This window comes from Nomascus leucogenys, chromosome 6 (assembly GCF_006542625.1).
Source record: "Nomascus leucogenys isolate Asia chromosome 6, Asia_NLE_v1, whole genome shotgun sequence".
NCBI classification, from domain to species: Eukaryota; Metazoa; Chordata; class Mammalia; order Primates; family Hylobatidae; genus Nomascus; species Nomascus leucogenys.
Window position 1 is genome coordinate 504,397 of NC_044386.1, and position 14,805 is coordinate 519,201.

At 54.7% G+C, this 14,805-nt stretch overlaps 1 protein-coding gene across 1 annotated transcript in view; it reads left to right on the plus strand.

Annotated features, from left to right (window-relative positions):
• Positions 1-8,986: 8,986 nt before the first annotated feature.
• The window catches only part of CEP72 (centrosomal protein 72), a 35,089-nt gene continuing 29,270 nt past the window's right edge, over positions 8,987-14,805 (plus strand). The window contains exon 1 of the mRNA XM_003263189.4: positions 8,987-9,090. Within this exon, the coding sequence (XP_003263237.2) occupies positions 9,009-9,090 (82 nt within the window). The 5' untranslated portion in view covers positions 8,987-9,008. The remainder of the gene's footprint in view (positions 9,091-14,805) is intronic.

Genomic DNA, 14,805 nt, shown 5'->3' on the forward strand with positions numbered 1-14,805 from the left:
CACTGCTCTGGGGTGGAAGCCGGAGATCCTGGCACCAGCTGACTGGCCTCCTAGTGAGGGCCCTTCCTGGTTTCTTGGTGCGACAGAGAAAGGGGAGGGCAACCCTCTCCTATGAGTGCACGGATCCCACTGGGAGGACCCCACTCCACACGCCGCAGCACTGGGGATGGGGTTCTACCTGTGACTCCTGCAGGAGCGCAAACATGCAACCAATAGACCGCATGCCTCTGGGCAGCAAAGGTCCCCTCTCACCTGCACTTCATTCTCCCGGTGCTGCCTCTAAGGACAAGGCTGGCTCTAGCGGGCTCAGTGCTGACTGCCAGGATGCAGGGGGCCTGCTTGCTTGCCATAGCTGCGAAGCCGGCTGATTACATTTCAGGCTTTTGTTTATTCCCCATCCCGACCCACTCCTTCATCCACACAGACTGCTTGGACCTGGACTCAGGCCAGGCTGTACATGAAGCAGACAGAGGGACGTCTCCAGCAGCCAGCTCCCTCTGTCCCAACAGATGGAGGGACGTCCCCAGCAGCTGGCTCCCTCTGTCTGAGCCCTGGGAAGGTGGGGTCCTCAAGAGCTCCCCTCCGCAGCCCCAGCCGCTCCCATGCTGCAGCTCCTGCCCCCTCCCGGGGCTCTATCTCCCCACGGAGAAAGGGGGTCCCTCCACTGGGCAGGCACAGCCTCCTTCCAGGCCTTGTTACGGGCACCTGCACACATGCCTGGGCCACCTATGCTGTGCCCACCACCTCGGCAGATGCCAGGGTCCACAGAAAGGCATTGGGTGCAACAGTCACTCAGCTGTTGTGTTTTCTTTCTCTTAGCCACAATCTAGTCCTAGCAGCAGTGTCCGTGGTTTGGAGCCCAGGTTGGGCACCCCGCTGATGCCAATTTTCTTTGCCCTCATCATCCCAAGGCGGCTGCTGCAGTTTCAGACATCACCACTTTGTTCAGTGCAAAGGAGAAGGGGGACAGGGTATGTGCCAGTTACACGTTTCTTCTTCTGGAAAATCTAAACTTTACCCGAAAATGCCACCGTAGCCTCATGCTTGCTTGTCACCAATCCGAGCTGTGAGAGATGGCTCCATCCTCTACACCAGAAATGGGCAAGGCCCAAGAGGGCTGGGAACTGCCAGTCCCCTTGAGGGCCCTCTTATTTTTATTTTTTAGAGATGAGAAAACTGGAGTTCGGAGATGGGCTTGTTCACAGCCACACAGCCAGGGAGCCTGCTCACCCCAGTGTGTGCCCAGCCAGAAACGCAGCTATGGCGTCTGGGCCCCCAGAGGCTGGGATCTTCACAGTGGGGACCCACCATGTCCACTGCCTGCAGGAACCGACAGAGAGGCTGTGATGCTGAGCCCCAGCCTCATGAGACAAGGCTTTGCCCGATGGAATGCACCCAGCAGCAGTGGACAGCGGTGCTGGAGCCTGCGGGGTTGAGGCAGTGGAGCTTGGTCAGCGCGGGGGGCAGGGGGCAGGAGGGGGGATGTGGCCAGTGGCCAGGGAGCAGTCAGGGCTGGTCGGCTGACCAGAGGCTCAAGGAGAAGGTGAGCTTTGAGTGATGGTCACTGGGCCATATGGGGTCGGGCGGCTCTGGCTCTGAGCAAACTCCTGCTTGGAGGAGGCCTTGGGCTTCCTGAGGCTGGTGGCCCCCAGGCCACACTCTGCCCTGGCCCTAAGGGACTCTGAGCTCTGGGCTCCTGAAGCCTCAGAGATGAGGAGCAAGCAGCCGCAGGTCCCCAAGCCATAGTGGGGTAAGCCTGGGACTTTGCAGGGGATGCCAGGTTATATCTGATGCTGGCCCCGATCCTGATCAGCCTGCTTTTAACAGCAGATGGTGGAAAGAGAGGCAGAGGTGGTGTACTAGGCCATTCTTGCATTGCTATAAGGAAAACCTGAGACTGGGTAATTTATAAAGAAAAGAGGTTTAATTGGCTCATGGTTTTGTAGGCCGTACATGAAGTGTAGTGGCAGGATCTGCTTCTGATGAGGCCTCAGGAAGCTTCCAGTTGTGGTGGAAGGTAAAGGGGGAGCAGATGCATGGCATTGTAAGAGGGGGGCAAGTCAGAGGGAGGAGGCATCTCACATTGTGAGAGGGGGGCTGTGAGAGGGGGGCAAGTCAGAGGGGGGAGGTGCCTCACACTTTTTTTTTTTAATTGAGACGGAGTCTCACTCTGTCGCCCAGGCTGGAGTGCAGTGGTGTAATCTCAGCTCACTGCAACCTCTGTCTCCCAGGTTCAAGCAATTCTCCTGCCGCAGCCTCCCAAGTAGCTGGGATAACAGGTGCATACCACCACACCCGGCTAATTATTTTTGTGTTTTCAGTAGAGACAGGGTTTCACCATGTTGGCCAGGGTGGTCTTGAACTCCTGACCTCAAGTGATCCACCTGCCTCAGTTGCCCAAAGTGCTGGGATTATAGGTGTGAGCCACTGCGCCCAGCCACCACACACTTTTAAACTACCAGATCTACCAGAGTGAGAACTCACTCATCACCAACAGGATGACCCACGCCATTCATGAAGGACCCACTCCTGTGATCCAAACACTTCCTACCAGCCCCCCCCTCCAGCACTGGTGATTACATTTCAACATGAGATTTGTGGGGACAAACATCTAAACCATATCGAGTGGGCTCAGGAGGCAGCAGCCCTGGAAGATGCCAAGTGCCTGGGAGGAGAGAGGAAGACGCCGGCGTTCACGGGTGCCATGTGCAGGCGCAGCTCCTGCCAGGCGGCTGAAGATGCAGCTCCAGGTGGTGGCAGTGCCCCAGCCCCACCAGTCCTTCCTGGGGAGAGGGTCACGGCTCAGCGGCTGAGGGGCTGGGGGGCTTGTCTGAGACCCCACCAGTCCTTCCTGGGGAGAGGGTCACGGCTCAGTGGCTGAGGGGCTGGGGGGCTTGTCTGAGACCCCACCAGTCCTTCCTGGGGAGAGGGTCACGGCTCAGTGGCTGAGGGGCTGGGGGGCTTGTCTGAGAGGGGTGCATGCCTGCCCATCAGGCACTTTCGGAAAAAGCTGGAAAACAAGATTTCCCTGAGAAGTCCTGGGCTTTCTGGTGTTGGAAACTGTAGGAAACAGCCGGCCTCTGCTTCCCCTCCAGGGTCCAGGAGAGAATTTGTTTTGGACAAACCTTGTAGGCCACATGCTTGGGGCACCTCTGACCTCACCCAGTGCCATGCCCCCCAGCTGAGGCCCGGCCCCTGCTTTGGAGTGGTTCAGGGATGTGAGGCCTAGCACTGGTCCGCAGGCCTGTGGGAGCCCTCTGGGCCCCTTGCGGAGTGGGGCAGCACTTGGCCAAGGACTGCGAGGGCTGAGCTGTCCTGACCCCGTCCTGGGACAGCAGAGACACCCAGCCTGCCTCGGGGCTCCTGGGTGTCTCCTGCAGCCACGCCACTTGTAGCTGGGTTCTGTCCTGGGACAGTAGAGACACCCAGCCTGCCTCGGGTCTCCAGGGCATCTCCTGCAGCCACACCACTTGTAGCTGGGCTCTGTGCATTTTGTCAGTGCAGCCCCAGCAGCCCAGAGCGGTTCACAAGCTCCCAGACCGACGGTACCTGCTCCAGGGAAACTCCTATGAGGGCACTGAAACTTCCCATCGTTACAGGGCTCCGGCCCACAGCCATGGGGATGCCCCTTCCCATACCAGCTCCTGCAACTGGAAGGCTGCGGGCCATTCACTCTGAAGCCTCCCCTTTCCAGACACAAGGGCAGGAGTCAAGGGCAGTGGCAGCATCCCCCAAAGATGTCGATGGATGGTGTTTCAACCTAAACTGGACAGCTGCACTCCCTCCCTGGCCACACAGTGGGACAGAGACCAGGACACAGTGGCCCACCCGCTGCCCTCACACTCCCCTCCTCCACACTGTGAACTAAACCGCACACGTGGCCTGTTACTTGGACAAGGTGGGAAGGTGTGGCCCCACCCCCTCCTAAGACATTACAACGTGGAGAACCCCCAAGCCCGCCCTCAACTGTGTTCACTGGAAACAGCCCAGCAAGGGCTACGTGTGCCATCCGGTTTCACTTTTGGGAAGGTTAGTGGGTAAAATGCGGTATTGACAGTTCTCAAATATTGATGTTGATCTTAACTGCTAGAGATACCGTGAGGGAAAAGAGTGCTTTTGTTCAACGTTTATGAATGGATAAAGGAGGAACTGAAACCAGCAAAGGGGCGGCTGGCCCCGGACCAGACGTGGCTTCACCGAGGAGCTGTGGGCAGGGTGGGCCGGCACCTCCTTTCCTCTCGAGAAGGATGTGGGGAGCAGGTGGCTCGTGCCACCCACCTCCCCCGCCCTCATCCATGCCTCTGCACTGCCCGCTGGGCTCCTGCCGCCCGGGGATGTGGGGAAAGGCCTTGGAGTGGGATGGAGGTCCATGCGTGGGTGTTTGACAGATACCGGTGGATGGAGGTCCACGTGTGGGTGTGTGACAGATACCAGAGGATGGAGGTCCATGTGTGGGTGTGTGGCAGATACCAGTGGATGGAGGTCCATGTGTGGGTGTGCAACTGGGTGTGAGACTGTGTGTGGGTGAGTGTGTACATGAGTGTGCATGTGCACGTACACCTGTGTATGTATGCTGTGTGAGCAGGTGTGTGAACTGTGTGCTGTGGCTGTGAGCGTGTGCACACGTGAACTGAGCATGACAGTGCAAATGTGTGTGCTGCGAGTTCCATTGGCCACATGAATGCAGGCGAGGCCGCTCCACTAGGCTGTGGATTTCCAGCCCAGCCACGCTGGTTGCCTGTGTCTTCTTCTTGACACAGGATGGAGAAAGAACGATGCAGGATGCATCTCCGAGCCTGGCTCGGGCACCCAGAGGGAGCTGGGTTTGGGCGCAGCTGCTCTGCGTAGCCCTGGCTTGGATGCTGCGAGCCGGGTGGGCCTGGGGTGAGCGCCCGTCCCTGGGGTGGGTGGAGGCCCCCATTTCCCTCTCAAGTCCCCTCACTGCACATCACAGCCTCCTCCCACCCCTGCTCTGTTTAGAGAAAGCCCAGAGGCCCCTCAGACCACACCTCCAGCCCTCTTCTCTAACCATGTGGGTCTCCCCGTTTCCTTCCGCTGGCCTGGTCTCTGTAGGGCTCACTGGGCCTGCAGTCTGGGACCCACAGGCTTGAGGATTGAGGCTCGGGGCCTGGGAGCCTCCCTGGAATGTTCTAGAAAGCTATGGATGGGGCACCTGTCAGGGAGACAGCACACGGAGAGCATCTCCCACCTGGGCGCTGCCATAGCGGCCTGGGCCTGTGGGCCTAAAGAGCCACTCCAGAATTTAACTGGGCCTGAGGGCTGGTGCCCTGTGAGGAACCCGGGATAGAACCTGGGGACAGAGGCCTCCATTAGTCCTTGGGAGCAGCAGATAGCCCAGGGGGTCACTGTGATCATGGTGCATTGTGGGAGTGTGTGCTGGGATGGGGAGGGGTCGTGATCATGGTGCGTTGTGGGAGTGTGCGCTGGGATGGGGAGGGGTCGTGATCATGGTGCGTTGTGGGAGTGTGCGCTGGGATGGGGAGGGGTCGTGATCATGGTGCGTTGTGGGAGTGTGTGCTGGGATGGGGAGGGGTCGTTGTGATCATGGTGCATTGTGGGAGTGTGCGCTGGGATGGGGAGGGGTCGTGATCATGGTGCGTTGTGGGAGTGTGTGCTGGGATGGGGAGGGGTCGTGATCATGGTGCGTTGTGGGAGTGTGTGCTGGGATGGGGAGGGGTCACTGTGATCATGGTGCATTGTGGGAGTGTGCGCTGGGATGGGGAGGGGTTGTTGTGATCACAGTGCATTGTGGGAGTGTGCGCTGGGATGGAAAGGGGGTCATCGTGGGAGCGTGTGCTGAGATGAGGAGGGGTCATCGTGATGATGGCACAGCGCACTCTCCTCTGGTCTAGGTTTAGGGATGCCAGTGAGACCCGCTGAAGCGTTGGGGCCCTACCCAAGGTGAGGCGTGCCCAGGTCTGGGGACTCCTGTCTTGGGGCCCCTCCCAGGAGAACCACCCCCCTCCTCTGGCAGAAAACCCCCAAAGCCGTGGAGGAGCCCTGGGCCCACAGACAGCATCCCTGCTGCTGGGGACCCCAGGCTTGTGCGGGTGCCGCTGCCATGGGGCTGATGGGGCCCAGCCCAGGCACCTCAGCCCCTGCTTTTGCTTTCCCGGCTTCTCTGTGGCTCTGTGCTTTTGCGGCCCCACTCCAGGCCGGAAGGCTCCCACCTCTCTATGGATCTTCACGATGTGGCCAACCAGAGTGAGCACCGTGAGGAAGTGGACGCAGACACAACGTTCAGCAGCAGAAGACAGGACGATAAAGTTGGGTTTGGTTTATGGTGTAACGTAACCATTAAAAGTGTTTAATAAACAATGTTAAAGGCTACTTAGTGGCAGATACATATGGCAATGCTTAGCATAACCTCATGACTGTCAATACGCACAGGCTCGAGAAACACCTGCAGGATACATGAGGGCGTGTTAGCGCGGGTTATCTCAGCACGGCGGCATATCAAATCTCGGTGGCCTTCTGTAGTGTCGTATTTTCTACAGTGAAGCTGGGATACTTTGGTGAGCAGAGGCTGTGTTTTCAAAGTTCCCATTGGTACTTCCATCACATCCCTGTGTGGTTCTGTCCTGGACTGGCTGCCCACTGAGGTCCCACTCGCCCTGCCCTGTCTGGCCAGCTGGGTACCTGCCCAGGAGGAAGAGGCTCAGTGCGTGAGGCCTGTGTTATGCCCTGAAAAGCCACTTCTGTTGGGTGAGGGCCCGTGAGGCCTTCAGTTTGCCGTCGTTGTGTGCTTCTGAAGAACAGGGATGCTGTCCACTGTTCTCTGTCTCCTGGCTGGACAGAATTCCACTCAGTGCATATCAGGGGCAGTGATGGGGCTGGGGGTGTGAGGTCTCAGCTGTGCCTGAACTCCTTCACGGTCTTGCAGGAGGGGTCATGGAAAGTTATGGGACAATCTGCACTCAGGAATGCTGAGTGTTTGGCAGGCCCCATGAACAGTGATCAAATATGACGCCGTGTGTTCTACAGCCTAAGGGCTGTGGCAGAGACCAGAAGGGCCATCAGCTCCCACAGCTCTCGAGTCCAACTCAGGGCTCCCCCTTGCTGACCTCCCTGGGTTGTCAGTGGAGACAGCCACCCTCCCACAGAGCAACTGCCTGAGATGGGCCAGGCCGCCCCCCGTGCCCTGGCTCTTGCTGCACATGCTGAGGTCAGCACAGAGGCGCCCTCAGACACCAGCACGCCCTCGGGTTTGCAGCTTGTCAAATATCCGATGAAGGCAATCTGGCCAAATGTGCTCTAACACCACTGGACCAAGGGAACGTCTTGGGCTGAACAGATGCAGCCTTGCATCCACCGCCAGCCACCACCCTCTGTGTATACCCCCTGCACACACCTCTGCACATACTCCCCCTGCACACTGTTGCACACACCCCCTGCACATAGCCTCTGCACACAGCCTGTGCACACTCCCTGCACAGATCCCCTGCACACACCTCCCACACACATCCTCTGCACAAACCCTGCGTATACCCCCTGTACACACCTCTACACACACCTCCTGCACACACCTTGTGTACACCCCTGCACACTGTTGCACATACCTCCTGCACACAGCCCCTGCACACGCCTCTGCACACACCTCCTGCACACACTATTGCACACACCCCCACACAGCCCCTGCACACACCCCCTGCACACACTGTTGCACACACCCCCACACAGCCCCTGCACACACCCTCTGCACACACCCCTTGCACATACACCCTGTATATACCCCTGCATACTCCTTATGTACACCACTGCACATACTCCCTGCAGAGACCCTGTGTGCATCCTCTGTACACACCCCTTGTGTATACTGTCTGCACACACCCCTTACATGTACACCCTCTGCACACTCCTCCTGCATACACCCCATGTACACCTTCTGCACACACTCCCTGCACACATTCTGAGTACACCTCCTGCACACGTGTACAACCTCTGCACACACCCCCTACAACATCCACACACACTCCCTGCACACAGCCCCTGTATACAGCCCCTGCACACACTCCCCGTGTACACCCTCTGTCTGTGTATACCCTCGTCTACTACCACCATACGTACCCTCCACTACCCTGCCTTGTGTATCACCCCCCAGGCTGTGACATACCAGGGACGTTGCCAACGAGCTGGTCTAATCTGGGGTGAGGGTTTCTGGGTACCCCTAGACACCAGGAGAAAGGCCGGGAGGAGACACCCCTGGGGCTCTGCACTCACTCCACCAGGCGCTGGGCCACAGTAGTACGGTGACACAGCAGGTGTCTTGAGCGGGATTAAAGTCTTCCCAATAAACAGGCTGAACTCTGTCTTCCTTGAAAGCTCTGTAGAAGGACCTCACTGGGATAAACACAGGGGGACCCTCCAGGGCGCCGTCAGCCATGAGCCACAGTGCTGGGCCTGTGACATCTCTGGAGGTTCTGGGGTGGAGAAGGACCGGCCGTGGGGAGTCACTGGCTGGGGAGAAGCTCAGCTCCCGCCCACCTCTGGGAGGCCCGGGGCTGGACGGGAGGCGCAGCAGACAAGGCTCCGGGCGGGTGCTGGGGGTTCTGGAGGGGCACCCGCGTGGGGGTCGGGTCGGGGGGGGTGTCTAGGTGAGTCGGGGGTCCCCGGGGGCGCTGGGTTCAGGGTGGGAGCGGAGTGTGGATGGGGCAGGGTCCCCACGCCCACCACCAGCCGCGATTCCACCGCGCCTACTCGGGGTTTCCCCGGGAGGACACGGCGTGTGTCAAGGACCCGGGCCTAGAAGGCGGCTGCGCCCAGTGATGCCTTGACAGGGCGCTATCTGGGGCGGGGGCTGGGGTCGCGTGGCCAGTACCTGGGAGAACCGCCATTCAGGAGACACCCCCGCCAGGCTCTTGGTTCCGCCCACGCAGGCCCCGCCCCCTCCCCCCGCCACGCTCCCCGCCCCGCCGCGCAGGCCCCGCCCCTCTCTTAGCCTCGTCCCGCCCGCCGCGCAGGCGCCGTCCGAGGGCTCCGTTTGAAACATGGCGCGGGCTGGGCCTCGGCTGCTGCTGAGCGAGGAGGCAGTTCGGGCGAAGAGCGGCCTAGGGCCTCACCGCGACCTGGGTGCGCCGGAGGGCGGGCGGGGGTGCAAGCGTGAGGGTGGCGGGGGGTGGGTGCCGAGCTTCTCGGGGCGGCGGCGGACCGTGGGCAGGCGGGACCCCTCTGCGCGGCGCCGCGGGCGTCCGGAACGGTCGAGGGCGGGCGGGGCGCGCGTGCCCAGGTGAGCGACCCACCCCCCGTGCCCAGGTGCGGCCCCTCCCCGCGTTCGGGTTCCCGCGTCCCGGCCCCTGCCTGTCTAGCGGGCCACTGTGGTTCCGTGACTGGGGGGTTACATCCGCTGAGAAGAGGGAGCCAGCCCTGCTGCCCAGGAGCGCAGCCCGCCCTCCCGCTGGGGACCCCCTCCCTGGTTCTCCTGGGCCCACTCTGTGGTGATTGTCGGGCTCAGCCTTCTTGAGGATGTTGGTGGCCGGTTTCCTTCTTGTTGGCTTATTTTTGTGTGGTTTTGGCGTCAGGGTGAAGCCGAGCTCATAAACTGTTGAGAAGTGTTGCCTTCTCTTTTATTTAGAAGAGGTTCTGTAGAGTTTGTGCTCATTGTTTGAATGTTTCCTGGAATTTTCCAGTGAAACCATATGGACATGTCAGTTTCTGTTTTTGAAGCTTTTAAATGACAAATTCTGTATCTCTGGTCGTTAGAGAACCGTTCGTACTAGTTCACCGCGAGCCGGCTGTGTGGGGTTTTGTGGAGTTGGCTTATTTGAACTAACTTGTGGAGTGTGTGTAGAGTTGTTCCTGGTGTTCTTTTGTTAGCCTGTTAATGTCTGTGTGTGGTCTGCAGGTGTTACTGGACCAACAGGTTCAGTCAGGTGCTGTGGGGGCCACAGGCCGATACACTGAGACAGCGGGGGTTGCAGCAGAGAAGGAGTTTAATGCTGGCAGGAGCCCAGCAGGGAGGTGGAAGGAGGCCTCAATCCATCTCCCCAAGGAGATCTGAGCGTTTTTTTTTTTTTTTTTAGATGGAGTCTCACTCTGTCGTCCAGGTTGGAGTGCAGTGGCACAATCTCAGCTCACTGCAGCCTCCACCTCCCAGGTTCAGGTGATTCACTCAGCCTCCTGAGTAGCTGGGATTACAAGCGCGTGCCACCACGCCCGGCTAATTTTTTATATTTTTAGTAGAGACAGGGTTTCACCATATTAGCCAGGCTGGTCTTGAACTCCTGATCTCAGGTGATCCACCTGCCTTGGCCTCCCAAAGTGCTGGGATTACAGGCATGAGCCACCACACCCAGCCTGAGCTGGGGTTTTTAAAGGAACAGGATTGTAAGGGGCTGGAAAATTGGTGTTGTCAATTGGTCAAGGTAAAGGCCATGGAATTATCAGGGTGTGGAAACTGCATTCTTTGGTGAATCCGCTTGTGGGGTCCTTTAGACCAGCTGGCATCAGTCCCCAGGTCCTGAAAGAATATCTCAAATGGAAAACTTAACGGTTTATAATGTCCAAGTTATTATCTGTAGAGTAGTTAAGGGGAACTGTAACCTCGTGACAAAGTCCACGTGATCCTGAGGCAGTAGGCACCACGTGGCTCTGAGGAAGCAGGTGAGAGGGCAGCTGACCTCGGGACACACCGAGTCCTCCCTTCTTCCCTGATTAGTGCTGCAAGGTTTACAGGGATATCCCTTTTCCTGATATCGATAATCTGTGTATTCTTTCTTTTTTAGTCTTGCTAGAGGCTTGCGAATGTTATTGATAGTTTCAAAGAACCGACTTTGGGTTTGATTTTTCTCCAGTGTTTTTATAGTTTCAAATTTCATTGATTTCTGCTTTTTTTTATTTCCTTCTTTCTGCTTGCTTTGCATTTATTTTATACTTTTTCTAGATTCTTGAGGCAAAACTGTAGATTATTGATTTGAGACTTTCTTATTTTCTATTATAAATAGTGCCACAAGTTTTCCTCTAAGCACTACTTTAGCTGTATCCACAAATTTTGTTATGTTGTATTTTAATTTTCATCCAGTTCAGCATATTTTAAGAATTTTCCTCGATACTTCCTGTTTGACCTGTGAATTTTTTGTTTGTTTGTTTTGTTTTTGAGGTGGAGTCTCGCTCTGTCATCCAGGCTGGAGTGCAGTGGCACGATCTTGGCTCATTGAAAGCTCTGCCTCCTGGGTTCATGCCGTTCTCCTGCCTCAGCCTCCCGAGTAGCTGGGACTACAGGCACCCACCACCACGCCCAGCGAATTTTTTTTTTTTTTTTTTTTTTTTTTTTTTTTGTATTTTTTAGTAGAGACTGGGTTTCACCGTGTTAGCCAGGATGGTCTCCATCTCCTGACATCGTGATCTGCCCGCCTCGGCCTCGCAAAGTGCTGGGATTACAGGCATGAGCCACCACGCCTGGCCTGACCTGTGGAATTTTAGGAGTATGTTTTTAACGTTCCATGTGTGGCTATTTTCCTGTTATTTTTCTGTGTGATTCCATTATGGCCAGAACATAATCTGTATGATTTTAATTCTTTTAAATTTGTCAAGGTTTGTTTTATGATCCAGCATCTGGTCTATGTTGTTGAATGTTCCAGGTGCACTTGAATGTGTGTGTATTCTGTTGTTGAGTGGAGTGTTATGTAAATACATAAATATCAATTAGATCCTGTTGGTTGATGGTATTGTTCAGTTCTTCTGTATCCTTGCTGATTTTCTGTCTAGTGACTCTATTAATGACTGAGAGAGGGGTCTGGAACCCTTAACTATAATTGTGGATTTGTCTATTTCTTTTTTCACTTTCTATGTTTTGAAGCTCTGTTTGTTGAATTACATAGCTAGGATTTTTATACCTTCTTAGTGGACTGACCCTTTTAGTATATGTAGTCTCCCTCTTTTTTTTTTGAGACAGAGTTTCCTTCTTGTCCCCCAGGCTGGAGTGCAGTGGCACGATCTTGGGTCACTGCAACCTCCGCCTCCCAGGTTCACATGATTCCTCTGCTTCAGCTTCCCGAGTAGCTGGGATTACAGGCACCTGTCACCACGCCTGCCTAATTTTTGTATGTTTAGTAGAGACGGGGTTTCTCCATGTTGGCCAGGCTAGTCTCGAATTCCTGACCTCAGGTGATCTCTGCCGGGCTCCCAAAATGCTGGGATTACGAGCGTGAGCCACCGTGCCTGGACCTTCTTCCTCTTTTTTCCTGGTAATTTTCTTTGTTGAGACATCTGTCTTATTTGATATTACTGTTGTTACTGTAGCTTCTTTTGATTGGTTTTTGCATGGCGTATCTTTTCCTATCCATTTGCTTTGAACTTTTAACCTACCTGTATCTTTATATTTGAAATTAGTTTCCTGGTTCATTATTTTTATTCACTCCGCTAATCTCTGTCTTGTAGTAGTGTTTTAGGCCATTTACATTTAATCTAATTGTTAAATATTAGAACTTAAGTGTACCATTTTATTGTTTTTTGATCGTTTCCTGTGTTTTTTCTTCTGTTACCCTTTTTCCTGCCTCCTGTGACTTACTCGAATATTTTTAGTGTCTCATTTTGATTTATCTGTTATGTTTTGGTGTATATCTCCTTGTATGGTTTTCATAGTGGTGGCTATACAAATTACAATGTATTTATGTCATTCAACACAGTTTACTTGTATAGATATTTTACCACTTCTAAGTGAAATACAGAAACTTTATCACCATTTAGGTCTCTATCCACTCCCCTTTACAATTTAGTTGTCTTAAGTATTTCCTCTGCATACCTTGAGAACCATATTAATATTACGATTTTTTTAAATACCTAGCCTTTTCAATAACTCAGGAGGAAACATATTTATTTGCATGTTTATCTGTTCCGTTATTTTTTCTATATTCCACAATGCTCTAGGTTTCTTTCTTTCGTTTTTCCTTTATATTTGAAAAAATTTCTTCAGCAATTGTCTTAGGGCAGGTCTGCTCGTGACAAGTTCTCTTAGTTTTTCTCTACAGTTTTACAGTTTTCATCTGTCATCTCCATTTTGCTATTAAACTGCTCTTGTGATTTTTTTGTTACTGTATTTTTCTTTGAAATTTCTATTTGTTTCTTCTTTATATCTTCTGTTTCTTTGCTAAGGCTATTTTTCCTTTGTCTCAAGGGTTTGTAATTTTTCATTGAAGCATTTTTTATGACAGTCACTTTAAAATCCTTGTTAGACCTGACTTCTGTGTTCTCTCTTGGTGGTATTTGTTGTTTGACTGTGTTTTCTCATTCAAATTGCCATTTTTCTGGTTCTTGGTCATTTTTTATCGTATTGTGGACATGCTGGGTATGATGTCATGAGACTCTGCTTCCTGTTTAAATCCTCTTACTTGAGAAGACTCCTCACTCGAGCCTGCTGGGTGCCACCTTGTTGCCGGGACAGTTGTGGAGCGCCTGTCTCACCCATGGCCTCTGGCAGACCCTACTGGCTGGGAGGGTGAAGGGCACCACCTCGTTCTAGCCAGGCCAGGACAGCAGTCAGGATCCATTCTCACACCCCAGTGCTGGCTGCTGCACAAGGCCAGGTGTACGAGGGGCATTTGTGTGTGTGTGTGTGTGTGTGTGCAAGTGGGGGTTTGCTTGCAGGAGGGCTGATGATGTGAAGTGTGTGTGGTTGCAGGAGGGTTGATGATGTGAAAGTGTCCTGCAAGGCCCCTCCTGGTGTCAGATGGACGAGGGTGTGTGTGTGTGTGTGTGTGTGTGTGTGTGTGTGTGGTTTGCTTGCAGGAGGGCTGATGTGCAGAGAGTCCATCCTGCAAGGCCCCTCCTGGTGCCAGGTGGACGAGGGTGTGTGTGTGTGTGTGTGTGTGGTTGTGGGTGGGTGTGTGGTTGTGTGTGGGTGGGTGGGTGGGGGTTTGCTTGCAGGAGGACTGATGATGTGAACAGTGTGTGTGGTTGCAGGAGGGCTGGTGATGTGCAGACAGTCTGTCCTGCCAGGCCCCTCCTGGGCCTTTGGCCGTCGAGAGCAGGCTTACGGTTTTTGGTCTTTCGGTGTTTCTGGGCTGCTGGCTTCTGTAGCACCCGGAGTGGGATGTGTAGTAGATAAGCAGAAACAAAACCCCAGAGTCAAGCCAGGGACTCAGCGCTGGGTTCTCTCTCGAGTGCCGAGGCCCCTGGCTGGTTGGCTTCTGTTCCTTTCAGTCCCCCGGTGCTTGTTCTGTATGTTTTCCTCCAGGGCGGTGGGTCTAATGTGCGGGAGGAGCAGGTGAAATGTGTCCCCTCCATGTTGCCTGGAACTGGAGGAGCTCAAACCAAATTTTAAACTTAATCAAAACATATTCTGGTTGGGCGCGGTGGCTCATGCCTGTAGTCCCAGCACTTTGGGAGGCTGAGGTGGATGGATCACTTGAGGTCAGGAGTTCGAGACCAGCCTGGCCAACATGGTCAGGAAACCATAAGACTGTCACGGAAACCCTTTTCCTTCAGGAACATGAGCCAAAGGTCACTGCACCTTGTCCCCTCCTGACCCTGTCCCGGTGGCAGGGTATGGGGGACAATGAGCTGCTTGTCCTGTGTGCCTCCAAGTGGGGCAAAACCAGGCAGCGTCCTTCTGTTTAGCTGCACCTGAGATGCCTGAGGGCTACCTGAGGAAACAGGGAAACGTGGGGTTTTAGTAGAAACGCCGTCTCTACCAAAAATACAAAAATTAGCCGGATGTGGTGGCGCGTCCCTGTAATCCCAGCTACTCAGGAGACTGAGGCGGGAGACTCACTTGAACCCAGGAGGTGGAGGTTGCAGTGAGCCGAGATCGCACCATGGTACTCCAGCCTGGGCAACAGAGTAAGACTC